Source organism: Trametes versicolor, assembly GCF_000271585.1.
Source record: "Trametes versicolor FP-101664 SS1 unplaced genomic scaffold TRAVEscaffold_5, whole genome shotgun sequence".
Lineage (NCBI taxonomy): Eukaryota > Fungi > Basidiomycota > Agaricomycetes > Polyporales > Polyporaceae > Trametes > Trametes versicolor.
In genome coordinates, this window is record NW_007360325.1 from 2,116,423 (window position 1) to 2,142,884 (window position 26,462).

Here is a 26,462-nt window from a genome sequence, read left to right on the forward strand (position 1 = left end):
CCTCACCTTCGCGGTGACGGCCCGGAGGACTGAAGAGGCGGAAGAAGCCCTTCTTGTCATATGATGGACCGTGGTCCAGGTGGAGCTTTCCTTTTGAGGGATGCGGGCTCTCATCGGACGGCGGGCGAGAAGTAGCGGGACGCCCTTCTTGCACGGCTTGGCGACCGAGCGGTACGGCATGAATCGCGGATCGTAGTTCGAGCGCGATGTCTGACCAGGCGCAAGCCTGCAGGAGGACATGGAGCGAAGTTCTTGCGCGGTACTCCGAGGATTTGGGCGCATGCAAGTGCGGTTGTATCACTCGTGACTGCAGCTTTAGCTTAGAGAAGTTAACGTAACGACCAAACACCAATACAACGCGGAATATTGCGGAACCCCGGCGCTCGCGATACTCTATCCTTTCTCGCTCAACTAAAGACACTGGCTGTACTGCAAGTGAGAGGGATTTCAGCGACACACTTGTGGATGGTCTAACCAAAACCACTCACGTATTGGCTTGACGTGACGCAAGTGAAAGGAGCTTCGCAGGCAGTCGGTCCGCTGTAGCTATTCGCCGGCAGGTCGTCAGTTGACACTCCCCGCACGACTCGTGCTTCGCAGAGGACTTACGTCGCTCCGCCGCACTGGCCGTAGTGCGCAACAGTTCCTGCGGCGCCCGTGGGGGTCGATGCAGGAGTTGATACCGGGGTTATCGGGATGGACGGCGGAGAAGGAGCAGACGTAGACGGGGCGGGGGCGGACGGGCCGTTGCACGAGAACACCGAAGGTCCTAGTGGGAATTCGTTAGTGGAGCGAGACGTCGGGTTCGTCAACCGGGACGCACCAGGGATAGTGTACGACGACAGCTTCTGGTAGATGTTAATCTTGATGCCCGGGTCGGTTCCTAAGGGTTGTGCACCGCATCGTGAGTAGTGCGCTTGGCGGCGCAGAATTCGCTTAACTCACCCGAGTATGCACCAGGGAAGCTGACAGTAGCGGGTTTGGTGCTGCCGCCGCCGGTGATCTGGAGTTGAGCGCACTCCATCTGCAAGGTGGGAGTCACGCTGTCAGCATTAGATCTCGCAGAAATACGCGGAGGTTCGTACGTAGAGTTGAGCACCAGGGTAGCTTGAGGCACCGTGCAGAGCTGCGGTAAACCATCAATAACGATGCGACCACGCGGAACTGTCAACAACCTACCGATCATCTCCACGCGGAGCAGGTACTGGCCAGCTTCGATACAGTTCGGGATGCTGAATGTGACCTTGCCCTTGTTCGCGATCATACGGTCAACGCCCCACACTTGGCTGCTGTCCATTCCGTCCTCCCAGATCTATGCGGCATGTCAGCCAGGAGAAACTTCGGAGGTCGGCAGGATCTTTGCACACCTTGAACCACTGAAGACCAGTGACGGTCATGTCGGTAGCGTTGTTGACTTTCGCGCTAGTGATCTCGTAAGTATACGGCCTAGCTCGAAATACATCACGAACAAAACTAACAGGTAAGCCATAACGGGCCCTAACAGAAGAGTTCGTGAGCGACGTTACAATGCGAATAATTCTGTTAAGCTCACCCTTGTGGCTGGGGTCAACGGGGTCGGCAGAGTCGCTCGGGTCAGCTCCAGCAAGCGCTGCGAGCCCAATATCGTCAGCGAAGTAGTTCACAGGATATAACCACGATATCTTACTGTGGTGGAATTCAGCAGTCACAGGCGAACCAGCCGGCACATTGATGATCGCCTTCGAAATAGGCTGGTGGTAGGGGTTGATGCCGCCGTTGCAGATGACATCGTTGGAGGTCACGTCCGTAATGGGCTATCATGCACCCTCATGAGCAATCGCAGAGTCGTCGGATATACGACAATAGACATACCCCGTCATAGTCCGGGACACGGATTCCGGTGAGGTGCCCTTGATCCACTCCGTTCACGTACAGCTCCTACGGAAGAGAACAGGCATAGGTAAATACCCCCGCAGAAGGCGCCAGAACGCGGATAAACTCACCTGGAAGATGGTGTGCGCGAACGCGGGGCTGGCCAATGCGCAGAGGGCGGCGAGAGAAGCGAAGCCTTTCATGCTGCTCCACGAGTAATGTTTCGATCGAGGACGGCGGACTGTGCTGCGGCCCGTACAGTTCATCTCGACAAGCCTTTATATCTGCAAAGAGTCCTGTCAGGGGCGGTATGTCGCGCGCGAGGATCGCCAAGATGACGTCTCGTGGACATACCTTGTCAGCGCGCCGCCCTTCGTGAATGCGCTGTGCCAGGCACAAACACACGGTATTCTGTCCAGCAACGTGGGGTCGAGCCCATATCCGCCCTCGAGGGAGCGGCGGAGAAACGTGAAGAACGTTCAGCAACGCGCTCGGCAGCGAGGTTGTTGCAGAGCTGTTCCGAAAGGGGTCAGGCGGGGTGGAGTGCGGGGGATGTTCCGATATATATCCTCTTCCTATTCATTGAAGATATCGAGCCAGAAATGCTCAATGGAGCTTACTGTACTGGAGCTTTCGTGAAGTCCGTGGCAGGCCCGGCAGGCTCGACGAAGGAATGAACGGTGCCTGATGTCGTCCCGGGTTGGCATTTGAGTTGTATGCCGAAGCACTCTAAGTCCCCACGGGGTACCCCGCAGGAGGCCTGCTCACGACTAGCGCCTTAGGTTGGAAACGTCAATGTAACAGTTGAACAACGGATGCCGATACAACACAGAATAGCTCAGACCCCTTGTCACGCAAGCTCTCCCTGACCAATTTACAAACACTGGCTGTACTAGAGGTTAAACTATCTCAGTGACTTGGTCACTATGAAGCAGCGGAAAGTACTCACATATTGACCCGAAGCCACGCAAGCGAAAGGAGCCTCGCATGCAGTCGGTCCGCTGTAGCTGTAAGCTCATTTGATCAGTATAGTCACCATGCATACCGCGGCGAGGACTCACGTCAAGCCGCCGCACTGCCCATAGTGGGCCACGGTTCCAGAGGCACTCGTAGGAGACGCCACAGGCGTCGACACGGGGGTCGCAGGGCTGGACGGGGGCGGCGGGATGGCGGCTGTTGTAGAAGGAGCAGGAGCGGGGGCGGAAGAACCGTCGCACGAGAACACCGAAGGTCCTGATCAGAGGTCATCAGGGGAGAGTGACGATAGGTGTGTATGTAGACTGAGACTTACCCGGAATCGTGTACGAGGTCAACTTCTGGTAGATGTTAATCTTGACGCCGGGGTCAGTACCTACGATGCACAAACAGGATTATCAGCGTCTCAACGTTTACGCAGAGGACATGGACTCACCCTTGTAGGCGCCAGGGAAACTGACAGTAGCGGGCTGGGTGCTTCCGCCACCGGTGATTTGGAGCTGAGCGCACTCCATCTGAATTCGGTCATTCTGGATCAACCAATGACTTTTGAGCGCATGCAGAAAAAACATACGTAGAACTGAGCACCCGGGTAGTTCGATGCGCCATGGAGGGCTGCCATCAATTATGAGCGACTAAAGCAGCTACACAAGGTCTTCGAAACTCACCGATCATCTCTACGCGCAGAAGGTACTGGCCGGCTTCGATACAACTCGGGATGCTGAAGGTGACCTTGCCCTTGTTCGCGACCATTCGGTCAGTGCCCCATACTTCGTTGCTGTCCATTCCATCCTCCCAGATCTAGGTGCGGTGTCATTCAGAAGACGTATTCAATGTCGCTCAGCCCATACAGACCTTGAACCATGAAAGACCTGTGACGGTCAAATCGGTAGCGTTGTTGACCTTAGCGCTGAAAATTACTCAGTTCGAAGCACTCTCAGAGGAGTCAGGAAAGCTACGAACAGGTAAGCCATGACCGGCCCTAACGAACGTCGTTTCGGTGAGCCATGGACAGCCGCAAGACGTGTAGTATAGCTTACCCTTGTGACCAGGGTCAACGGGGTCCGCGGGATCGCTCGGGTCGGCCCCATCAAGCGCTATCGGTGGAACGTCACGACCCGTTTGGTTTACTAGACTCGAGGGTGAGGTCTTACTGTGGTGCCATTCCGCAGTGACGGGCGAGCCAGCAGGAACGTTGATAATCGCCTTCGAAATGGGCTGGTAGTACGGGTTGATCCCACCGTTGCAAATGAGGTCGTTTGAGGTCACGTCCGTGATTGGCTAGGACATGATCTTGTAAGCCAGCCATCCAGGTGTGCAGTGTTGAATCATAACGAACATACCCCATCGTAAACGGGGACACGTATTCCCGTGAGATGACCTTGGTCCACTCCGTTCACGTACAGCTCCTATGGAAGAGCGATGGTATTTGTGAGTCCCGCCAGATAAAACAACAGTGCATGGGCAAACTCACCTGAAAAATGGTGTGGGCGAGCGCGTGGCTGGCCAACGCTGACATGGCCACGAGAGAAGTAAAGCTCCTCATATCGCTCTTCAGGTGATGTCTAGGCCGGGGACGATGGTCTATACGCTGCAGTACACATCGTCTGTCCTACCTTTTGTATCGAGAGTTTCCTGTCACGAAGGCGTTGTGCGCGAGTATCGCCGAGATGACGTCCCGAGGACATCCAGTAACGTATTAGGAAGGGCGCCGCGGAGAAAATAGAATGACGTGCTCGGCAGCGAGGTTGTTGCAGACCCTTCGTAAGGAGTCCGGAAGGGCGAATAGTGGGGGATAATCCGATAAATACCCTTTTCCAATTGAGCGATAATCGAGTCGAGGCACGGAGGTTTACTAGCACTTGGCAGTAGACATACATATGTAGCTCGTTGCGCTGGTGCTGCGATACGTTGATGGTCGGACCAGCGTTGAATGTCCGCGAGCGGCGAACGAGCGACGATCAGTCATCAGCAAAAAGGGGATTCTGCGAGGTATGGGTGGGTATTGTCTCCCCTAGGCAGACGAAGGTGTTCTTGTCGAAGGGGAGAGGACGATCACACTATTTAACGAGTAGGATTTAGCGCCGGGAAGAGTGCTCCTTGACCATGAACCACCACCATCGTGGTTTCTTCCCACGGTCTCCGTGCGGACTTATCCTATCAAACTTGGTCGCCACATACCTGGAAACGGGTTTGCTTGAGTTCTCTACGTAGTATAGTTCGATCATAGAGCATGGCGGATGGCGAGGAGAGAGGACCGGTAGAAAGCAGCTCGCTGCGAGCCTCTTCGGAGTGAGGTCCCTCGGGACTTGGTGTTGTTCGCGGGCGATACGGGCGGTGAGACGTGTGGGGATGAATGACTGAGTGTGAGCGCTTCTCCGGGTGATGGCGGAGACTGGTCATGGCTTGGCGCCGATAAGAGCAGGCCAATAGGAACGATCATTGTGTTATCTAAGTGACGCCGGGGAGGGCGGACGAGTGTTTCCCTGAAAGTAGGTACCTGGCGTGGTCGGAATGTGGTGTAGTATGAATAAAATGACTGAAGGGAAGTGGACGGAAGACGAGGATTAGCGCATCCCCCTTTTTTAAACGGAGGGGATGTGCGTTTTCTGCAAACCTGGATGAGGGTTCGCTGAATGATGGACAAATGGACGTGCGTGCGGAGGTAGCGCAACACTAAAAGATCCTAGCCTTTTCAAGACATGCTTAAAAGATCTGGAGGGCAGGCCCTAGGGGGAGGTGACGGAGCTGACAAAATATAAGCAAGCCCTTTACGAAACGTGTTGGAGGGTGTGAGGCGTGGAACTCCTCCGCCAATCTGCGCTGCGCGCTCATCACACTTTCTGTATCCCTGGAACTGAGCCGGCTTCTTCCCAACGTAATATACAACAACTGCGTGCTCGCCAAAGTCTCAGATGCTGAACTGCGCCGGGAAAAGATGACTGGGTGGACCTATAAAGAAGTAAGAATCACTGAAAAGAGAAACGTCTACATTCCTCTTACCGCTGTGATGATGCAGAAAACTGAGAGCCCTCTGGAAGGGAAGAGATCTCTGGACTACATCCCTGTCTATGTCACGCCCCTCCTTTCCATCAAGAATCCTCCCACGCCTGGGTCTCAAACCGCAATGTATGCAACCGCCATCTCTCCACAAGCACCTCTGCGTGTAGGCGACCAAGTCCACCTGCACCTCCTCTGTCTACCGCGCCAGGAGCAGAGTGAGAATCCGGAGGAACGGAGAAGGCTGGCCGCTGTCCCGCTGGAGATATGGGGAAAGATCTTGGGCGAGCGGGAGAGGGATGAGCTGGAGGTTGAGTTCGTGATAAGGAACGACAACGAAGACGCGCAAGTGCGAAGGGTCTTTCTACGAGCAAGGGCGGACTCACGTGGTGCTACGACTCCGACGAGGCCCGACAACGAGCGAGTGCTCCGACGCAAGCAACTCCGCGAAGTGCGAGGGGTTGGGGCGGGCCGGCGAAGACACGCTGAGGAGGATGGAGAACCAGCCGGTCCGCGGGCGCCGACGAATACCCAATCTGAAGCTGACGGAAGCTGTATGACCCACTCGATGACGCCTGGACCGCGTGCCTATCGCGAGAGTGCGCGCGATGGGACCGGAGGTGGACGGACGGGTACCCAACCTCCCGGAGAGTGTAGCGGTGGGCGCCGAGAGCCGAAGACGCCGTTGAGGGAGCAGAGCTGGCGAGGGCCTCTGGAAGTAGAGCTGTGGCCTGGGCGGAGAGCGGAGGCGCCGGGACCGAGCGAGCGTGTCTTTCCGCAGTGGATGGCCCCGAAGGAGCGGAGGCGGCGCAGGAGAAGGGCGGACGTGGGAGCAAGCCCCGGGCGGACCCAGGAAGCGCTGGGTAGGGAACAATCGGACCTGTGTCAGTCTTAGTCGACGCGTAATAAGGTTGTCGCATACCTTTACTCTCTCTCCTTCCCAGCGTGTCGGAAGCTCCTGTAATGCGCCATATAGAGGTACGTCCTGCCCTGTCCCTCATAAGCTATTGAGCCTACGATCGTAGCAAAGGGACCTGCTCTTGGTAGAAACAGTCTGCGCGCGCGTGCGCCCCCGGATGGGCAAGGGAGAGCGAATGAGTGGGACTGAGACCTGTGCAGGATGCTTGAAAACTGAGCGCTCCCCCTTGTCGGTGAGTCGTGGTGGCTAGTGACGGACGAGAAAGAAGCTGATATTGTGACTAAAAGATGCGCTTTACGAGAAGAAACGGACGGCTGAATGGAGCGGTGAGGCCGCCGCGACCTGCTGGCCTGCGGCGTGATGTCGTTTACCGACAAGGCTGAGGGGCGCGCTGTAAGAAGATCAAAGGGCGGCGCCTGGTGTGGGTGGTTGGTGCCGCAAAAAGCTGTATATGGTAATAAAACGCTCGCGCCGCGCGAGCTGGAGGATATTGAACGCGCAAGCAGTTACATTCGACAACCAGGCAGCGGACAGCCATGCCTCTGCAGACGAAATCGTCCTTGTTTTCACCCACACCGAGACAGAGGCGAGCGCAGGGAGGCGGACGGCACCAACCTGGACTCAACGGCCGACTCGTTTTGGACACCCGACGCTTGCTGGCGGAGGCCTTGGACTCTAATGCTGCGCGTGCGGTGCGGCGGGAGGTTGTCAAGCCGAAGCGACGCCGTGCTGAGCTCAGCGCTGCACACTCGCCTAGGTAAACAAGGCTGCGTAATCCTCTCGCGGCCTCCCTCCCCCCTTTTAAAGCTCGGCGACGCTGTGACTTTTCCCCATCCACTCCTAGCTGCACTCCTACCTCGCTCGATGTCGTCCCCTCTCCAGTCGCACCCGGACTCCTCGCCTGACAGCGCTGCTGATGCTGTGGCTGCCCGCTCGCTCTGCCCCTCCCCGGATTACTTCGCGGAGCCGCTCCCGCCTCTTCCCTCCCCAGCCACGTATGAATCAATTCCGTCTCCGCCTCCGAACCCCCCGGTGCTCAGGGCTCGTGCCATGACGCTCTCCACACCCTCGATGGTACGTCTGACGACCTCAGCAGGTCTTATGTGATTGCTGAACTCTCTCTGTGTAGAGCACTGCTACGGTGCGCACCGCAGAGGCAGGTGAGCTCTTTGAGCACGCGGCGGCTCGTGCGCAGGCAATAGCCTCGGGTGGCGCGCATCCCGAGCGACTCCTCGCGGCCACTCCGACCTTCGAGTTCCCCTCTATCGGACCGGGCTATGTTACCCCTCCCCCTCTCCCTGCACCCGCAACCGTGACGGGCCTCCACGCGCATGCGGAGATCGCGACGCCCCAGCCCCGAGGAGCTGCTCCGGTGGCGGCGAGGCTGGCTGAGGTGGCAGCAGTGGCGCAGGAGGCCCAGCCGACTCGCAAGGACAAGAAACGCCAGCGCATCAACACTCCGTCGCCGTCTCCGTCGCCGGCGCCGAGCTCTGTGAGGCAGTCTGGTGCGATCCGTCGCTCAAACCAGATCCTCAGAGGACGGGCTGCCCTCTCGCACAGGCAGTATGCACTTGCGCCATCTGTCTGGATGTCGCCGGGCTCGTCGCACGGTCGTCTTGCTCCCTCGGCAGCGGCCGCGATCTCGGAGGCCCTGCTCCCGACTGTGCAGCCGGTGGCTGGCCCAAGCAGGATCCCAACGCAGCCCGTCGCAGGCCCTAGTCGACTCTCGCAGCCGCGGCGCATGAGGACTGCGGAACAGGCGGCTAGACAGTACAACGGCGCGGGCACCCGCCTCGGAGTCGTCGACGAGTCGATGGCCCCGGAAGAACCGATCTTTGAGGACGACATCGACATCCCCCTTGATCTCACGCCGTCCCCGGGGCTTGAGACGTTCGCCTTTGATCTCCCGCTCCGTCCTCTCGTCGCTGAAAGCGCGCGCTTGCACGAGACGTCCGGCAGAACTGCGACACGCGCGACGGGAGAGGGCAGCAACACCCAGAGCATGACGGACAACGACTGGGATGCCCTCCTCTCGCCGAACGACGACAATGCTTCCCTACCCCCCATCCAACACCAGCACGCTGCCACTGCTACTCCCACTCGGCCCTCAGCGCAGTCGGCTGCTGCACTTGCGGCGGCTGCGTCTTTCCAGAACCAGTCCCAGCCCATTCCGATCCCAGGCCAAGATGGACACGCCCCGGCTGCTGGCTCCGCGCAGGGGACGGCAGCGCAGCTTGTGGCGCACCACGGAATCGTGCCGGGTAACCCTGGGATGGGAGGAGGCATCACGTTCACGCCTCCCCCGCCAGGGGGCTTCCCAGAGGTTCTCTTCTCGGAGCCTGACGGTGTGTTTCTTGGTCTGGCGCGCGCGCGCATCGAGGCACTCACGGCCCCAGCATCAGGCTCTGATGATGACCTCGCGGTCGTCCTCCAAGTCCACAACTCGGGCGCACCTCCGCAGCACGAAGTCCGTGCACTCACGTCTGCTATCACCGCGGCGATCCGCCAGATTACGGGCGGACTCAACCCGCTCGTCATTCCTCCGGAGCGCGACTGGACTCCGAGCAACGACCGACGCGCGAATGCGCCTACGACATGGGCCGTCGTCGGCCTCTCTGCTGAAGAGGTGCGTAGAATCCTCGCCCAGCCAACATGGTCGTCGACAACAGTGTCCTTCCACGTCCGCCTCCCTGTCATCGAGATCGGACGGTTCATGTTCTCGGCGGGAGGCTTCGCCCACGACCACAACGGCAGCGTCCTGAACGCGGTGTTTGCGGTCTTTGTAGGGCCAACGGTCCTCCCCGCTATCTTCGCGCTCGTACAGGCGAACCCGCGCTTTGCGAACGTCGCGCCCGAGGAGGCGGTGCGCACAATCCTTGCCTCTCTTGAGGTACGGGTCTCCACCCTCCAGAATGGAAATCTCACGGCAGCGATCTTCTGCGACTCCCCCACGCAGTCGATCGCACGCTGGAGGGAGTGGCGCGACCTCACAGCGTCGCTCCCTTTCCCGAGCCCGCTCAACTCGACGGGCTTCGCGCGGCGCGCTGTGCCATGCGCGGGCTGCCACGGTGGTGATCACCCAACTCATATGTGCCCGTTCCAGGACGTCCCAGGATGGAACGCCCCACCGCCGGGGACGACGTGGCGCCTCCCAGGTGCGGCTCTCCCTCAAGGAATGGCCGGCCAGCAGCAGCCACCGCCTCCTCCTCCGCCGGGTGGCTCGGCGATGACGCGGACTCGATCGCAGTCGCAGATGCCCCGCCGCAACAACCAGGCGCACCCCTTCGCGGGGCCCAAGCACGACAACTTCAACGGTGGATCGGGCGGCTTCGGCCCTGCGGGTGGAAGGTCGGGCTTCGGGCCTGGTGGTGCTGGTGCGGGCTCGAGCGCCCTCGCGTAGACAGATACGCCTTCCGCGCCTGTGCTTTGTTCTTAGTATAACCTGTGTCTTTGTGTACGACTCCTGATTAACGCGCTATCATATCACTGTAACGCCGTCCCACGCACTCGCGTGTGCACACAAACAAAACTCCGCGGCCGCTGATCGAACCGCATCCCAGGAGCGCGAAGTGTCTCATCTAGATCTGGAAGCTGGGGAAACCCCGATCGCGAGCGCATGCGGAGAGGGCCGCAGGGCCAATCTAAAACCCCTTGAAATTCCAAGCGTGGCTGGGGGTGTATAAGCGAGATAGGCAAGCGCGCAGCGGAGGGAGACACCCGATGAAAGCTGCGTGGCGCGAGTGGGAGTGCGATACGCGCGCTGCAAGAGGATAACGTCTGACATGAACTGTGATTGAACGGGAACTTTGATGTGGTCCAAGCTAAGGATAGAGGGGAGTACGAGGCACAGTGCTCTTGAAGTGCAACCCCTAGTGCGCACGCTGAAAGGAGGACTGCATAGGAGGCAACGCGGCTGATCTCACTAAGGGGCTGAGCCGCTGGGATGGAAGAATTAACCCCTTAAACCGTGTGCGCGAAAGTTGAAGCACACTATGCATCTGACGCGAGCGACGCGTGTGAACGATGTGTGCAGTAACTTCTTGCGGCGCGTGCGAGCAACGAGTGCAGTGACTTTCGCGGCGCGCGCGAGCGACAAGTGTAGTGGCCTCTCAAGGCGCGTTGATGCACTCAAGTCTCCCGTAACGGCCGCTAGGACGTCGGGGTCGATGGGCCGAGAGGACGAGACCCGAGAAGTGTCTTGTGTGAGCGGGGGATTCCGAGTACAATCCCGAGTTCCCTACGACGCGGAAGGCGCGGGGAGGGGCCGAGCGAGCTTTTCGCTCCTGGCCTGTGAGGAAGGGATTGCGCGGACGATACGTGCTATTGCGGGGCGCGACGCGGGGGATCGGGGGAACGGGCTTCGGGAGTAGTACTCACTGTACGCAACGAGACGAGGACGTCGGGGAGGTTGTCGAGAGGGAACTCGCTGGCGCTGTCGAAGTCGCAATCGCAGACGCCGTCGCAATCGCAAACTTGAGCTCTGAAGGGGTAAGAGAAAGTGGATTTCCCGGTGCTCGGGGCCCGCGTATATACAGGAGGGGCCGGAGCCGTACGGGAAGGATAAGAAATGAAAGGTGCACCCGTCGCGCACAGCGCGACGGGCGCGACGATCGGGCCCCTACGGGGGCCGCGCTCTACTGGCCTTGCCTAGGCTGTCGGGGCCGCGCGTACCGCGCGGTGTGATTGGTGGGCGGGGGCGTATGCGCCGCGACCCCCGACGAGCGTATCGGGCGTTTCGTACTGCCCTCGAACCCCGATGCTTGGCGGGGCTTGGCGCTCTCGGTCGGGGCCGCTTATCGCGGTTCGCCTTGCTCGACTCGCGGGTAGCGAATAGGGGTGGTGCGTGGGCGCCCAGGCGGCCTTCTGGGAGGCTCGTGGCCGCGCGGGGCACGCGTCGGGGCCGCGCGGGGCACGCGTCGGGGCGCGGTATCCGACAGGGAGTCCGCGTCGGGGTGGTCTGAGCTCGAGAGCGGTGCCCACACCGCGGCGGGCGGCAGGCGCGGTGAGTGCGCATCAGCGTGCGTGCGGCACGCACAGGATCTTCTTGCGGCGCGCGCGAGAGACGTGTGCAGAAATTTCTCGCGGAGCGCGGGAGCGATGCGTGAAGCAATCCTTTGCGGCGCGCGGGAGCGACACGTGAAGCAATCCTTTGCGGCGCGCGGGAGCGGCAAGTGCAGCAATTCTTCGTGGCGCGTGCGTACGACGCGTACAGGAATTTCGCGCGGTGTGCAAGAGTGCCGTGTGCAGGAATTTCTCGCGGTGCACGAGAGCAATGTGTGCAGTTGTCTCTCGTGACACGCATAAGCGGTGCGTGCAGTAAATTTGCGCAGCGTGTGCGAGCGACGCGCACAGCAATCTCTTGTGGTGCGCGCGAGCGACGCGCACAGTGATTTCTTGCGGCGCGAGTGACTCACGTGATCGCGTCGTGCCCTGACTTATACCCTTGAGCCATGCAACTCTGCTCTAACGCTGCCCCTGATGTTTGCTGCAATAAAGGAGGTCTCTGGCTGCTTTGTGCGTGATACAAGGAAGCGTGTGGTCTCTAGGCTCCCATAGGTAGACTGAATGCTACATAGCCTCAGAAGAGCCGTCCCCTCGCCGTCTTGTTTCCCGCCACCCCCAGAGTTCAAGGCACTGTGAGCAAGCCTTGCGCGCGCGAATCGAGAGGCCTGGACCGCAAGTTCGGAGTTAAGTGCTCGGAGGGGCGGAAGGTGTGCGGCATGAGAGCAGTAGGGCGACTAGTCGCGAACAGTGTGCAGAAGCACGCTAGGAAGTGAAAGAATAACCCCATAACCCATCGGGTGGCGGCGCAGGAAGGGGCGAAGTATAACTGGGGGAGGAGGATGGTGAGAAGAGGCAAGAAGAGTGAGAAGGAAGCCCGGAACAAGCAAACAAGAAGCACATACTGGCATACTAAACGGCATACGAAACGCTACTTGACCAAGAGCGTTCTGTGGTGAGCAACGTCCATGCAAGACTGCGAAGGTGTGGGCGGGGCTGTGGTCCGTCTGTGCCCAAATATACTGCCACCTAGTGGACAGGAAAGCCAGACTGAAGCAAAAAAAAAACGGTGACCTATTGAGGTCTTGACGCACCGTGCCGAGAGGCTGAAGCTCGTGGTAGCGCCACTGTGGACGCGTGTCTCAGTGTCTGCCCAATGCGGTGTCACCTCTGACGTCTAGGATATGATGTCTACTGTAGGAGATAGTTGTGTCCTGCAGGAAAAAACCCCAACTACTGAGCCAAACCAATTACATTCAATACATGAGGAATACGTACAGGAAACGGGACACATGCGCCTCCGTGGTGCTGGAGAGGCTGGCGCTGCTCCTCCCAGGCCTGGCCTTGATGATGGCGCTGCTGAGAATGGCGGGCGGACGCGTCCCCGAGTGGCAGGCGAGCCGAACGCGGACCTGGCAAACGGGGAGCGGCAAGGACAGCGGCGGCGACGCAAAAATCGTACTAAGGCACGAATACGCGTTGCCTCCCTGAACATGAGGGGATATGGGGTGACTGGAGGCGACGGAGTAAGCGAGCGTTGGATGCTAATTAATCAACTTGTCCGAGATGAGAAGATTGGGCTCCTGGCGCTTCAGGAAACGCACCTTACGAGTGAATGCGTAGACCAGCTGAACGAGTTGTTTGGCAGGCACCTCCGCATATACCACTCGGAACTGACGCACCATGCAACTGGGGCAGGAGGCGTGGCGCTTGCTGTCAATAAACGCCTTATTGACCCAGAAAAGTGTGTGGTAACGGATATACAGAAAGGGCGGGCGATGGCCATTAGTTTTCCGTGGTCCACGGGCCGCGAACTCTCTGTGGTCAATGTCTATGGACCGAACTCGTCAGCGGAAAACGCGGTCTTCTGGAGGGACGTGAAGACGCACTGCCCGGCGAGTGTTGACATCCTGTTGGGGGATTTCAACGTAGTAGAGGATGGCATAGATAGGATTCCGGTCCGCGCAGAAACTGGAAATGCACTGCAAGCGCTCCAAGAGCTCTTAGCGGAACTTCGACTAGAGGACGGGTGGCGGATGCAGAATCCGCACACCAAGGCGTTCACTTACATGCAAAAATCGACGGGAAGCCAGTCGAGGCTAGATCGTATCTACGTTGCGAGCGCACTGCACCAAGATGCCGATGAGTGGCGTATTAAAGAGTCAGGGCTGCCAACGGACCATAAACTCACGCTTGTGTCGCTGGCGAATCGAAGTGCCCTGTTCATGGGGAAAGGGCGCTGGTCTATGCCGGCGCATCTCTTGACGGATACGACAATGATCGCCAAGATGCGGGAGCTTGGGCGGAAGCTGGTGGAGGAGATTGCGGGGTGTGGGGAGCGCACGGCTGAAAAGAACCCGCAGATCTTCTACCAGGATTTCAAGTTGGCGCTGACCAAGGCGGCGCGAGATAGGGCTAAGGCGAAGGTACCGAAGCTGCAGAAAAGGCTTGAGAACTTAAGAAATGACCTTGAAAGGACGCTGAATGAGCCTGAAACGGTGGCGGGCTCTGGCCGAGACCAGGCGCAGGTGCAGAGGCATGCGGCGATCATCCAGGAACGAATTGATGCGCTGGAGGTGAAGCTCTTCGTTCACCGCCGGCGGGCGGTTGCATCTAAACACTGGGTACAAAGTGAGACAATGAGCAGGTACTGGACGCGTCCGAACGTGGCGCCGCTCCCGTCTATTGTCATTCCGGAGCTGCGAAGAACGGATGGCGTAGCGGGCCAATATACGTCGAACACGAAACAAATGGCTGAGGTGGCGAGAGCGCACTACGATGGGCTGCAGGACTGTGACCCGCTGGAGGAAGGAGAAATGCATGAAGAATACATTAAAGAGGCGCTGATCCCAGCGGGAGCCCGACTTGAGCCGGAGCAGAAAGCGCACCTGGCAGCGAAGATAACGAGAATGGAAGTAATGGAAGCCATCCAAGCGGCGGCGTGCAGCAAGGCGCCTGGAGTCGATGGGCTCCCGTCGGAAGTCTGGAAAGCATACGCGCAGTGGCACGAAGCGGATGTCAAGAAAGGAAGGGTTGGGGTGGACATAGCACGAGCACTCACTGATGTGTTTAACGACGTTGCTGCGTATGGCCTTGTTGGGACGTCGAGCTTCACGGAAGGATGGATTTGTCCTATATACAAGAAAAAGGACACTAGAGAAATTGTTAACTACAGACCAATTACATTACTGAACTCCGACTATAAGCTCATGACGAAGACACTTGCGAACCGTCTTGCGGAGTGTGCGCCGACGATGATACACCCGGATCAAGCGGGGTTTGTCCCGGGACGAAGAATCTTTGACCACATCCAGCTTAGCAAGCTCATCATAGCGTATACGGAAGCAGAGGAACTTAACGGGGCAATAGTGGCCCTAGACCAAGAAAAAGCGTATGATCGTATTGATCATGAGTACTTGTGGGCGACTCTGCGGCACATGAACTTCCCGGCGCGGTTCATTAACACGGTTAAGCATCTGTATGAACGCGCGGAGAGCTGTGTAATGGTTAACGGTATTAAAAGCCTGAACTTTAGAATCAGACGGGGAGTTAGGCAAGGAGACCCGATGTCATGCTTACTATTTGACTTCGCGATTGAGCCCTTGGCGTGCGCGTTACGCCAGTCGACGCTTAAAGGCATTGTAATTCCTGGAGATACTGAGAGACTGATTGCGACGTTGTTTGCGGATGATACAACGGTTTTCCTTGGAGAAGGCGATGATTACGAGGACGCGCTGGCACCTACGGAGGTTTGGTGTAGAGCGGCGAGGGCAAGGTTCAACCTGGAGAAAACGGAGGTTATCCCTGTCGGATCGCGTGAGTACCGTGATTCAGTGGTGGCCTCGAGAAAGCTCTACCCGGACGCGGTGGCTATACCGGAAAACGTTCACATTGTTGGGGACGGCGAGGCAGTGAGATCGCTCGGAGCATGGATTGGTAACGGAGTTGATGATGTGACGCCGTGGACGACACTGGTAACGACGATGCGTAAGAACATGCAGGGATGGAGTAAGGGGAAACCGACTTTGATTGGCAGGAAGCTGGCTGTGGACCTAGAAATTGGTGGCCGCACCCAGTTTTTGGCCAAGGCGCAGGGAATGCCGAAGTCGGTGGAGTCTGTGATTACGAGGATGGTTGCGGATTTCATTTGGAATGGAGATAAGCACCCACACGTCTCAAGGGATACGTTATATGCCCCTGCGAGTGAAGGGGGCCTCAACGTACTGAATATTGGTGCGAGAAACGATGCAATAGATATCATGAGGCTCAAGGACTATCTGAATATGACGGAAACGAGGCCGAGGTGGGCGCTGGTGGCGGACGCGATATTATCGAAAGCGGTAGCGGCGTCATCAAGCGCCACTGACCCAGGAGCGCGATTAAATGCGTTTCTGCAGAAATGGTCAGTAAGTACGAGGCATAGTAAAGGACTCCCGGCGGACCTACGACGAATGATCCTTGTCGCGAAGAAGTTCGGTGTTTGCTGTGACGTCCGGGTTGCATCGCAAGCTCTTAAAGGAGCGATGCCGGTGTGGTATCATATAGGAGAGGAGAGCGGAAGGTCTATGGCAAACACGAAGGCAGGGAAATGTTTGAGGAAGAACCATGGAGTCAAAACGGTGGCACAGGCGGACCTTGTAACACGGCGACTGAGGCCGGAGGACCCCGACCACGTCCCTAGGCGAGATTGTGAATGCGCAGAGTGTGTGAGCGACCGGATGGAACGAGGGTGTGAAAATCCGCACAAATGTGCGTTGGCGGCGGAGAGGCTGGTGGAGAGGCTGCGCCCGATGTGGAACCTGGCGCAGGACGGGGCGGCAGATGGGCTATCGCTGACCCAGTGTAGAAAAGAGGCAAATGTTGAGGCGCGAGCGAATGACGAGCGCATACTGTTTGAACCGTCGATCACGCAGGACAGCTCGCTGTCCTCGGTCTTTCGTGCTTTCACGAACCCGGTGAGGGCGACGACAGTGGCGGCGCTCAGACCGCCGAGACCCTTCAATGTGGAAGAAGAGGAGGTGGAGGTATTCACTGATGGGTCGTGTATACATAATGGTATGGCAGGAGCGGTGGCGGGGAGTGGTGTGTGGTTCGGAACCGCAGACCCCCGAAACGAGGGCGCGCGAGTCCCGTATGATGCGCAATCAAACCAAACGGCTGAAATCTATGCGGTTACGATGGCAGTAAGAAAAGTACCGCCATTTGCGCCGCTGCACATCGTTAGCGATTCGAAATATGTGGTGGAAGGACTGACAACGTACCTTCCAGCGTGGGAACGTCGTGGATGGATAGGTGTGGCGAATGCTGAAATATTCGGCGATGCAGTGGCGGCGCTTCGGGCGCGGTCGGCGAGAACAACGCTGCGGTGGGTGAAGGGACACGCTGATGTCCAGGGAAACGAAGAGGCGGATAGATTGGCTAGGGCTGGCGCGGAGATGCTTCCTGTGTTTAGGCCGCTGTGCCTCCCGCAGTTCAGGTACCTGAGAAATGGTGCGGCGCTCGCGGGGCTCACGCAGAGTCTTGCGTATAGTGGAGTAAAGAGAGCGGCTGCGGCGCCGGCAAGGAAACAGACACAGCGAAACTTGGGTGAGATAGGGGTGGCTCTGCAGGGTGAATGCGGAGAGCGCCCGCCTGATGCAGCAGTATGGAATGCGCTAAGAAAGGACCCGGTGAGCAAAACTGTGCGCGACTTTGTCTGGAAAGCGATCCATGGTGCGCACCGTGTGGGTGCCTACTGGAAGCATATCCCAGGATATGAAGAGCGGGGTGTTTGCAATGTGTGCGGGGTGGAGGATAGCATGAAGCACATCCTTGTCGAGTGCACGGCGCCGGGACAGGCGCTGGTATGGGGAGTGGTACGGTGTCTGTTCAAAACCAAGGGCATTGCGGTGCCGACGATATCGCTGGGGCTTGCTCTCGGGGCGCACATGTTCGTGGTATTGAATGAGAAGGGCGATGTGGTGGTGGGGAAAACCCGGGGTGCACGAATCATTCTGACTGAAGCAGTACACACCATCTGGGCGCTCCGGTGCGAGCGGGTGGTGGGCTGGGAGGCGACGCCGGAGCGAAGGCATGCCGCACAGGAAGTCCTCAACAGAATTGGAGGCAAGCTTAATAAACGGGTACAAATGGACCAAGGTGCAACAAACGTTCGAACCCATAAGAAGAGGGCGATAGGAAAGGCTAAAGTGTCAGAAACTTGGAGAGGTATCCTCCAGGCGGAGTCTGAAATTCCGGAGGACTGGATGCATTTAACGGGGGTTTTAGTGGGTATCCCGTCCCTTGCAGACCTGCGAGACATGGGCTAGCGGGGTCTGACCGACGGGAGTCCCACACTGTATGGTATAACCATGCGTGCATTAAGCATTTCCCTCGTCGGTGCTGAGGCTACATGCCTTATACTTTGCAATCGCCCGGGACGCGCCGTGCCGGCGCTGGCCCGGCGAGCACCTTAAAAATTAAAAAAGAAAAAAAAAAAGGATTTAGCGCCGGTGTAGGGAAAGACGCCGACCCGATGGTGGGAATCTTCGCTCAGGCTAGGTCTTCGCGTGGTCGCCCAAAGCTCTACATAACGCATATCTCATGTACTTACGACTGGTGTATAAAAATCGATGGCTTTGTAGGTATTCTAAACGAGCAGGAAACAGGAGAAATATCATCAGCGAACTGAGCGCGTTAGTACGAGTACTTATCCTTTGTGTGCCTGAAGTGAAGTCAACCCGGCAACTGCCGGCGCTGGGCTGCGACATTTCGCAACTGAGGCGTCCCTCACCTTCTCGTCCACCGACCAACTCCATCCTTCCCGCTTCCTGTCGTCCACAGGAAGACATTCAAGTCGCCAACGGGAGCAGGATACAGGATCCAACCCCACATCTCGGACGCGACGCGACGCGCCATCACGTGTCTCCAGTCCAAGACCGTGGCGGCATCCTTTCTCGGTCTGAGTCTCCTCCTCCAACCTCCTCTGGCTTTAACTTGAGGGGCCTCCACAATTTACCATGTCAAATGACATACCAACACCGGAGGAGAAGGCCAAGTACGATGCGGCGAAGAAGGAGCTGCTGCAGGCTCTCGCGAAGAAGCGGAATTTGGACAAGCAGCTCGTACGTCGGGCTCAGTTCCCCAGCGAGATAGAAACCTACGCGTCCTAATATTGCTGCAGGCGCTGATAGAAGTCCAAATCTACAATCTTGAGGGCTCCTACTTGACGGAGACTGCTGCACACAGCGGAGGCAACATCATCCATGGCTTCGACGGCTATTTCAAGAACCAGCCCAGCGGCCGGCGGAAATACGAAATCAGCGAGCAGGACCGGATTTTCTCTACAAGCAGCATGACATACAAGAAGGTACGCGGTCATTGTCCTGTACGCGACTGTGATGGATGACCCTCTACAGTCGTTGGAACTGTCAGGCGAAGGAGAAGAGTCAACAGCAACAGGAGACGACCAGTCGCGAATGTCCACCCCTGGCCTGACTACCGTGATCGTGCCCCCTGCGCCAAGGCCAGAGGTGCTCACGGCGGCACAGCAGAAGAAGAACAGGGATAGAGAGTATCAGCGCAAGAAGAGGGCGAGCGCGGCGGCGAACCGGAAACAGGGCGAGACGCCTATCAGCGACGACGAGAGCGTGTCAGGGCGAAAACCGATGAAGAGAGCACGGTTGATGACTGACGAGGATTGATTCGCTGTGGTATGTCTCGTCCATGCAGAGTACGATGTCCACTACCCTGACCGTATCCACAGCTGTACTATTATCCCCTTCGCTCTGCTGTGTTGTATGTATTATACTGTATCATATACCCCTCGTGCATCATACATCTAAAGTACTAAGGAACTTCTTAACGGCAACTTCTTCCATTCCTCCGCCATCCGGGTCGACAGCCTCAATACACCTCGCAACGGCGATCGTTTGCCTAGGATCCTTGCAGTTTACCCACACCCTCCCGTTGATCCCTACCGCAGTCTCAAGTGGAAAGCGAGCACCGAGGAGGGGGAAGAGAAAATGTTTTGGGTCCAGCAGTCTATCAATTGCGGTCAGATGTCGGCGAGGCCAAGGGAGTCAGAGCTGTCCACTCACAGTCTGCACATCTTCAGACTACATTGCACCATAAACCCGCCCTTGAGCTCTCCGAAGCCCTCCGCTTTGCGTGTCTGTGCGTCGAAACACTCCAACTCTGGCTCCATGTCTTTGTGTGCCAATGACACTCGGGCGTAAAGCAATGAACCAACCTAGCAAGGTTATATAAGAGCCATTTGAATTGGGTAATTTCGCGACATACCTTGAGGTTTGGCCGATTCCGTTTTGTTGCGCCCTCGAACGCGAGTCCGTCCAGGGAGGCCATATGCGCCGAACCGATGTCCACCCGCCAGTTCTCACCACTTCGCGAGATGACCACCCCCACTACGGACTCTTGTGGGGCAGGAATGTACTGTCTTGCACCCCTTGAGTAACATGTTCAACTGTGCGACGCGCGCGAGAGTGCTTACCCGCCGCGAGTTCCCTTCTATCCACCATTTGTTGCCTTTTGGGTTGTTCATAACCTTGCCTGCGCGCGTGGAGACGATCGCGGCCTGTCCTTGCGTGGACGATGACTGGAGGAGGCCAGGTCCGAGTTTGAGGTTTACATGCTGAGCGGGCACATGTTCTCCGGGGAGGACGAGGGACATGGTGAGGGTCAAGCGCGAAGGAGTGTACGCGGTGGCGCACGGTGAGCGCTCCTCCTCTTGATCCGCGACCACCACGACCCCTACCTCGTTCTACCACATTCAATCAAACTGTGGTCTGCCGGGCCTCTCACTTTACGCTATGGAGCAGGCTGCACCCAATGGAGTGCATACTCGTCTGACGGCCGATTTTCCTGAGCTCGCAAACCTCTCGTGAGACCCGACCGGCTCTGCGTCCCGTGCGCCCACCTCACCCAGTGATCCTCTTCCCTGCGCAGACGAGAGGATCTGGAAGATCTCCTAGCGGATCCGGCGTACTTCCAGGCTATATTCCACAGCTTGCCGCAAGTGAAACTGCTCTACCAGGGTCAAGCCGACCTAGGGTCCGCAAATGAGACGATCGCGAGTAAGCTCTGAGGTTTGCATAACTAGAGCTTAGGCTTGACACGCGATCAGAGAACAACCTTGCGTATCAGGAAGATCTGTACAGGTTGCGGAGCGAAACACAGGAGGCCTTCGATTCAGCCAAGAGTCTCGAGGCTCGGTGGAAGGAGCTGGAGAAGGAGCAACGCGAGGCTTACCAGGTGCGCTGCCGTCGTCATTCCGCCACCGTTGTTCTATGCTCACCATCCTGCTCGACGACGCGTAGCGCTACGATCCACAATTCCTGCTCATGCGGCTACGGCATGCGACCATCGCGCAGGACGACTTGTCGGAGGCACGCGCGAACGCATTCGTGCAAGGATCTGCATCGGACCCGGACCCCGTCCCGCTCACCGGCAAGGACATCGACGACTTCGTGAAGGAGTTCCGCGAGCTCCGGAAGACATATCACAAGCGGGTGATGTGGGGAGAGCGGTGGGCTGCGGGCGACGTTGCCTGGCGGAACGATTGATCGGAGGCGGGGAAACGATATGCATACGCGCACGTTGGACTTTCTTTGACTGGACGCTTGCTTACGAATTTGTTGTAGCATAGAGTGTAGTATGTGGGATACCCCACTTATACCCCGTAGTGAGTTGGGACCTTTCAGCACGCCCTTCAGATGTTGACGTACCGACGTTTGGCATCTACCACGCCATGGTAATGGTGAGCAATCACCGCTCCAGCTGGACGCACACTGATCATTTGAAGTCGCAGGAGTACGTCGAGGCACACTTCAGGGCAGGCCATCGACATGTCCTGGACTCGACGCATTCCTATGTAAGATAGCCCCACGCACGGGCGAAGGCCTTGCATGATAGACAACCCAGATATCGGTCTCTGAACTGCACTGTAAGTATCACCGCATGTCAGAGGTATCTCGGTCTCCTAGCTATTACCCGGAACGCTCCGCGTGGCGACATGGCATACCAAAGTCGCTTTGGCATGTCCTGAAATGCGGATTATCTCTCTCAAAAGTTCGCCTACAACCCTTCACGTTGATGTTTGCCTCAGATCTTTACGAAACTAAGCAACATCAACACGCTCCTGTGACCTGGCACCTCTCAGCCTCGAACACCCGCGGCGTTGTGCTGCGAACCTCTTGGACGTCCTGCTTCCATTCACGTCGTTACGCAATATTTTTTCGCAGGAACGTGTCTACATTCAAGCTGAGTGCTGTGTAACGCTTTGATACTGCTCCTGAGAGTAGGATACGCGCTCACGCTTTGTCCTAATAGGCGCCGCGCGGCTTATATGCCCTCGTAGCTTTGTCTCGCGTACGCGTCCTTTCGAGAAGCGACATGTATCCAAGCGTGCACCGTGCTTTGGATCCACGCACTGGCCACTGCAACTTGTTGACCTGGTCCGCCCCAATGCTCCGCCGCGCTTTGAAGCCTTTCATTGACCCCCATTGTGCTATGCGTTTCGCATGGCTTTCATGGTCGCCTGCCGCTTTGCCCCTCTCGCTATGTGTCCCTAGCATTTAAGCATGGTCTCTGAGGACTTGTGCTGAACACACAATCCCCTCGTCTGCTCTCGCGTCCTCTCTTGCAAGTTCTCGTCCGACTGAACTTCAATTTTCCTCCTTTCTTCATTTCTTATGCTTATTCCATTCACACCTTATGCACCAGTGGCAAAGCTCGTGCATAACACCTCCCCTCCATCGCATCCCCTTGTCAATGCTTTCCCCGTTAAGATTGTTGGCGGGATTGGCCTCGACATGGACACTCTCAGTACCATGCCGCCCAATCTCGTGAAGAAGAATGTCTCAGAATTCTATTGCGGATTCCCCGAAATCCAGCTCAAAATCTTTGTACGTCCCCCCGGATCGCGCCATAAGGTGTATGTGGCCAGGAGAAATAGTCTCAACGCAGTGCCTTTCTAGTGGCCGGGTTATGAGGTCATCAGCTTCATGGAACGTATTACCATCAAGGGCCAGAGCAGCGGGCAGATTGTCCTTGCTATCACAGCGGCGTTCCAACGATTCATCCAGGTCAGTATTGCAGTAGCGTCGTGAAATCGGGGCTCACCGGATGCACGCAGAGAGCACTCAAGCTTCCGGCCCCGCCGCGTGGTGCAGCCCAATACGCCATCACGCCAAACTCGCTGTTCGCGAAGAAGAACCACATATGGTTCCGTGCCATCCACCACGTTGGAGATGACATCTTCACGCTTGAGCTGGAGTGCAAATGATCGGGGCTCGCGTTTGCGCTGGTCGCACTCCCGTCTCCGACTCATTCTCCCCGGTGTCTGCGCCTGTGTCGTCCACTGCTCTCATCTCCTCCGTCTCCGCCTGTGCTGTTTTACATGTTGCTCTCACGATTCTCTTGTTGTCGCTCGCTCTGTTTCGCTAATGTTCGCTTTCTACACTATGTAGTAAATTAATACCATGTTGTCTTCTCCTACAGCCTCTGTGCCCCAGTTCATTTCGCTTTGATGCGATCTACCGCCACAAAAACCAACTCAAAGCTGCCCTTACGAACGGTGTCATCTCTGGCGAGTGTAATCAAGTATAATTCCCCGTTTTTACAGGCTGAAGATCGGTCCACTTTTGAAGGATTGCATATAGCATGTACTACAAGAGTTCGACTATATAACGGCTTCGTGCAGAGGTTATTTGCCGGCTTCGCACGAACGCCCACCTGTCAGCTGCCGACGCAGTCACGACTAGATCTATGGCAGGTCTTCTCTGTCTGGCCCACCACGCGGTATTCGTCTCTGCGGGCCGTACAGCTGGGCCAAACAGCACGGCTTCTGCAGAGTCCACGCGACTGCCTCGAGGGTGGCAAGCGGTTTGGTGAACGTTACGGATACTAGGCCACGTCCGCAACCGCCATCCTCATCGTCAACTCCTATCTCGAAACTGACTCTCCCCCAGACCTCTCCAGCCACTTCGGCGATCTCTATGGACCTCGCCTCCTCGGAACGAGTGACCTCGTCAGTCACTCCGCACGTCCTGCCTGATGAATCCACCCTCTCCCAGTCACTCTCCATCTCTGAGGACGATGTCGAGAATAGCCGACTACTGCCTCGGCATTTGTCTGTCTGCGAGGAATGCTGGAGGGGGCCCTTTGCCATGCACTTCGGGCTTCCCTTGGTGTCACCGCAGAGCGGACAATGGTACCGGCACTGGCCCGAAGAGATCTCGTACTCGGCCTCGCTCGCAGAATTGGAGTCGCGTGCCGATACAGGTTGCGTATGGTGTCTGTTCCTGCTCAGGATGATGGCTCGACTCGGATGCCGTTACGACCCTGAGCCCGACGATCGTTTGGCCATCATAGTGCGGGGCACTACCGACACGTGGAACGAGGACACAGGTTACAGCCAGCGTCCTTATCAAAGGATAGATATAGAAATCGAGGATTACACTGAGTTTGAAGCACTTGTGCACGCAGAACCAGGTACGCACCTGCAAGTTCAGGCTACGGAGCTACATATGTAGGTTTAAGCATAGCGCTGACTCCAGGCATTATTTATATTATCAGATGACCTCGCCGCATCCTACATCCCTACACGAAGCCCCCTCCGAGACGTAGGATCGCCTAGTGCACTCGCACTCGCAAGACAGAAAATCGACGAGTGCGTTCACGAACACCAGTGCTGTAAAAGCGCGGCGTCCTCCGACCCTCCCCTTCCCACACGTGTCGTGGATTGCGCTAACCCCGCTCGACCGCAACTGGTGTCGACGGCCGGAAGATGCGGCGAATACCTCGCGCTCAGCTACGTGTGGGGCGGGGATCAGGTCCACAAGACCACGAAGAAGAACATATCCGCGTACGAACAAATCATCGCGCCGCCCGATCCTCTTCCTGCGACGATCCGCGACGCCATTCGCGTGACACACATGCTCGGCTTCCGGTGGCTCTGGATCGACAGTCTGTGCATCATCCAAGACTCGGACGAGGACAAGGCGCGCGAACTCGGCCGTATGCACAACATCTACCGATATGCGCACTTGACGATCATGGCGGGCAGCGCGGCGGGAGTCGGCGAGGGTTTTCTCCAGGAACGACCTCCTCCCGATCCCATTGCCCCCGACAACATCATGGCCACTCTGCCCTTCATCTGTCCTCCGCAGCCTGATACCTGCGCAGGGTGTTCGGGAGATCGTTCAGTGGTACAGCGGCCGGTCGGTACGGTGTCCGTCGTGTCGCTTGGCTCCGACATCATCGGCGGGTCCTACAACTATGAGCTGGGGCGCATGTCGACGCGCGCCTGGTGCATGCAAGAGTACCTGATGTCCCCGCGCGCTCTCATTTTCACCCCGACATCGCTCCTATTAAGGTGTCTGACCACGACGCAGGCCGTCGGCGACTCCTTCTGCCACATATACGATGAGCCCCGTATACCCAGATCACTCTTCCTCCCCACACCGGCGCCCGAAGCAGAGCCTAGCTCCGAGGAGTGGAAGGGCATGCACACGGCCTGGATGGCGGTCGTCGAGGACTACACCCGCCGTGCAGCCGGCTTCGAGTCGGACAAGCTTGTCGCGTGCGCCGCGATCGCGGAGCAGTTCCACGGTGCCCTGTGTTGCGAGTACCTCGCCGGCCTGTGGAGGTCGGACGCGCTCCTGGTCCATCTGCTGTGGATGTCTGATACCCAACAGGACGACTCTGACATATGCCGACATACTCGCCCCACGGATTACCGCGCGCCGTCGTGGTCATGGGCAGCGATCGAAGGGCCCATCGTCTCTGAGCAGGGTCACTCCCCAAACACTGTGGACTTCGAAGACCCCAAAACTGTCGCGCTCGCAGAGGTCGTCGAGTGCTGGGTCACACCCACAAATCCCGCGCTTCCCTTCGGTCAAGTGAAGGACGGGTCGCTCAGCCTGCGTGGAACACTGATACCCTGCAATGGCGGACCCGCGAAAATGATTCACGGTAAATGGTACATGCCCCTACCGTCTTTCCAGGAAGCATGGCGCCAGCAGCGGGGACTTGACGACACATTGAGCTTGGATGAAGAAGGCAGCGTCCGTTCGACGGAACCACGGGAAGGCGCGATGTTTGTCATGGACTGCGATGTCGACGAACTGCCCGGGAGCATGTGGCTGGTCCCGTTTGAGTGGTGGTCCAATTCGGACGGTCACCGTTGGGTGCATGGGATTGTCCTCGAGCTCGCTCCTCCTCGGAGTAGCTCAGGGTCTGAATCTCAAAAGATTCGCTTTTGGAGGATTGGATACTTCTTGGACAGAGTGGAGGCAAACTCCGAGCACCCGCTGTGGGATCCGCTGATTCAACGGGCTGCGGAGGACGAAGAACACCTTTGGACGGAGATCGTGATCGTATGAGAGTATAATCCTCGCTACTGGTATATGACTCGGACTCGGGAGAACATGGACACTGCTACAGTATGTGGTCACTGGCACGGCACGCACATATACGCTGTCGGCTAGGGTCCTGCGATATGGACTTCTCAGGGAACCCCGGTGCTCTTATGAATGTAGAGGCATGACCTCGGTTTGTATCCTTAATCAGGTAGTGTCAACATCAAGGCCCAGTCTCTGCTTTTCATGCCGTCGCGGACAAAGGGCTGAATCAGAGAAACGTCAAACCAGAGAGTACACTTACCCTGCTGTACGTACGCGTACTACCAGGCGAATGGGCACCTGGCGGAGAACGCGAT

General features: G+C 57.5%; 12 protein-coding genes across 12 annotated transcripts; 9 read left to right on the forward strand and 3 right to left on the reverse strand.

Annotated features, from left to right (window-relative positions):
• Nucleotides 1-309: 309 nt before the first annotated feature.
• On the reverse strand, nt 310-2,093 carry TRAVEDRAFT_147827 (uncharacterized protein). The gene is made up of 13 exons (XM_008039758.1): nt 1,983-2,093; nt 1,852-1,917; nt 1,667-1,793; nt 1,553-1,609; nt 1,479-1,497; nt 1,368-1,422; nt 1,180-1,312; nt 1,086-1,126; nt 946-1,024; nt 824-883; nt 610-769; nt 489-546; nt 310-429 (listed from the first exon to the last, which is right to left on the reverse strand). Exons 1-13 carry the CDS (start codon nt 2,052-2,054, stop codon nt 412-414), a joined length of 945 nt encoding a protein of 314 aa, XP_008037949.1. The 5' UTR covers nt 2,055-2,093; the 3' UTR covers nt 310-411.
• Nucleotides 2,094-2,725: 632 nt separating this feature from the next.
• Nucleotides 2,726-4,461, reverse strand: TRAVEDRAFT_71674 (uncharacterized protein; the record flags this gene model as incomplete). The annotated part of the gene is made up of 13 exons (XM_008039759.1): nt 4,301-4,461; nt 4,170-4,235; nt 3,981-4,107; nt 3,867-3,923; nt 3,790-3,808; nt 3,682-3,736; nt 3,495-3,627; nt 3,401-3,441; nt 3,263-3,341; nt 3,143-3,202; nt 2,913-3,084; nt 2,801-2,858; nt 2,726-2,743 (listed from the first exon to the last, which is right to left on the reverse strand). The coding sequence occupies exons 1-13, from the start codon at nt 4,370-4,372 to the stop codon at nt 2,726-2,728; spliced, it is 957 nt and encodes a 318-aa protein (XP_008037950.1). The 5' UTR covers nt 4,373-4,461.
• A 3,148-nt stretch (nt 4,462-7,609) lies between these two features.
• Nucleotides 7,610-10,145, forward strand: TRAVEDRAFT_47009 (uncharacterized protein; the record flags this gene model as incomplete). The annotated part of the gene is made up of 2 exons (XM_008039265.1): nt 7,610-7,819; nt 7,875-10,145. The coding sequence occupies 2 exons, from the start codon at nt 7,610-7,612 to the stop codon at nt 10,143-10,145; spliced, it is 2,481 nt and encodes an 826-aa protein (XP_008037456.1).
• Nucleotides 10,146-13,287: 3,142 nt separating this feature from the next.
• On the forward strand, nt 13,288-14,238 carry TRAVEDRAFT_121026 (DNase I-like protein; the record flags this gene model as incomplete). Its single annotated transcript, XM_008039760.1, has 1 exon — nt 13,288-14,238. A coding segment is annotated over one exon (951 nt), but the record flags the coding sequence as incomplete, so codon positions are not given.
• A 1,074-nt stretch (nt 14,239-15,312) lies between these two features.
• On the forward strand, nt 15,313-16,047 carry TRAVEDRAFT_121245 (uncharacterized protein; the record flags this gene model as incomplete). The annotated part of the gene is made up of 1 exon (XM_008039761.1): nt 15,313-16,047. A coding segment is annotated over one exon (735 nt), but the record flags the coding sequence as incomplete, so codon positions are not given.
• A 150-nt stretch (nt 16,048-16,197) lies between these two features.
• Nucleotides 16,198-16,974, forward strand: TRAVEDRAFT_121484 (RNase H; the record flags this gene model as incomplete). The annotated part of the gene is made up of 1 exon (XM_008039762.1): nt 16,198-16,974. A coding segment is annotated over one exon (777 nt), but the record flags the coding sequence as incomplete, so codon positions are not given.
• A 207-nt stretch (nt 16,975-17,181) lies between these two features.
• TRAVEDRAFT_122133 (uncharacterized protein) lies at nt 17,182-18,054 on the forward strand (the record flags this gene model as incomplete). The annotated part of the gene is made up of 1 exon (XM_008039763.1): nt 17,182-18,054. One exon carries the CDS (start codon nt 17,182-17,184, stop codon nt 18,052-18,054), a length of 873 nt encoding a protein of 290 aa, XP_008037954.1.
• A 690-nt stretch (nt 18,055-18,744) lies between these two features.
• Nucleotides 18,745-19,428, forward strand: TRAVEDRAFT_37001 (NuA4-domain-containing protein; the record flags this gene model as incomplete). The annotated part of the gene is made up of 3 exons (XM_008039112.1): nt 18,745-18,849; nt 18,909-19,094; nt 19,144-19,428. 3 exons carry the CDS (start codon nt 18,745-18,747, stop codon nt 19,426-19,428), a joined length of 576 nt encoding a protein of 191 aa, XP_008037303.1.
• Nucleotides 19,429-19,557: 129 nt separating this feature from the next.
• Nucleotides 19,558-20,414, reverse strand: TRAVEDRAFT_37017 (exosome complex exonuclease RRP40; the record flags this gene model as incomplete). Its single annotated transcript, XM_008039113.1, has 4 exons — nt 19,558-19,768; nt 19,825-19,976; nt 20,027-20,176; nt 20,235-20,414. 4 exons carry the CDS (start codon nt 20,412-20,414, stop codon nt 19,558-19,560), a joined length of 693 nt encoding a protein of 230 aa, XP_008037304.1.
• Nucleotides 20,415-20,479: 65 nt separating this feature from the next.
• Nucleotides 20,480-21,422, forward strand: TRAVEDRAFT_167218 (uncharacterized protein). The gene is made up of 4 exons (XM_008039764.1): nt 20,480-20,624; nt 20,690-20,817; nt 20,868-20,995; nt 21,061-21,422. The coding sequence occupies exons 1-4, from the start codon at nt 20,554-20,556 to the stop codon at nt 21,304-21,306; spliced, it is 573 nt and encodes a 190-aa protein (XP_008037955.1). The 5' UTR covers nt 20,480-20,553; the 3' UTR covers nt 21,307-21,422.
• A 1,132-nt stretch (nt 21,423-22,554) lies between these two features.
• Nucleotides 22,555-23,027, forward strand: TRAVEDRAFT_47014 (uncharacterized protein; the record flags this gene model as incomplete). The annotated part of the gene is made up of 3 exons (XM_008039266.1): nt 22,555-22,647; nt 22,720-22,827; nt 22,878-23,027. The coding sequence occupies 3 exons, from the start codon at nt 22,555-22,557 to the stop codon at nt 23,025-23,027; spliced, it is 351 nt and encodes a 116-aa protein (XP_008037457.1).
• A 712-nt stretch (nt 23,028-23,739) lies between these two features.
• TRAVEDRAFT_47015 (HET-domain-containing protein) lies at nt 23,740-26,127 on the forward strand (the record flags this gene model as incomplete). The annotated part of the gene is made up of 2 exons (XM_008039267.1): nt 23,740-24,235; nt 24,320-26,127. The coding sequence occupies 2 exons, from the start codon at nt 23,740-23,742 to the stop codon at nt 26,125-26,127; spliced, it is 2,304 nt and encodes a 767-aa protein (XP_008037458.1).
• Between the last annotated feature and the right edge of the window lie 335 nt (nt 26,128-26,462).

What these genes read in the sequence shown, in the direction of transcription:
- TRAVEDRAFT_147827 (XM_008039758.1), bottom strand. Translation starts at nt 2,054, where the DNA reads ATGAAAGGCTTCGCTTCTCTCGCCGCCCTCTGCGCATTGGCCAGCCCC. An exon ending in GCTCCGCGTGGAGATGATCG is followed by an intron (nt 1,127 to 1,179) that starts GTAGGTTGTTGA and finishes GGTTTACCGCAG; the next exon opens with CTCTGCACGGTGCCTCAAGC. An exon ending in ACCCTGGTGCTCAACTCTAC is followed by an intron (nt 1,025 to 1,085) that starts GTACGAACCTCC and finishes CCCACCTTGCAG; the next exon opens with ATGGAGTGCGCTCAACTCCA.
- TRAVEDRAFT_167218 (XM_008039764.1), top strand. Translation starts at nt 20,554, where the DNA reads ATGGAGCAGGCTGCACCCAATGGAGTGCATACTCGTCTGACGGCCGAT. An exon ending in CCTGAGCTCGCAAACCTCTC is followed by an intron (nt 20,625 to 20,689) that starts GTGAGACCCGAC and finishes TTCCCTGCGCAG; the next exon opens with ACGAGAGGATCTGGAAGATC. An exon ending in AGCAACGCGAGGCTTACCAG is followed by an intron (nt 20,996 to 21,060) that starts GTGCGCTGCCGT and finishes GACGACGCGTAG; the next exon opens with CGCTACGATCCACAATTCCT.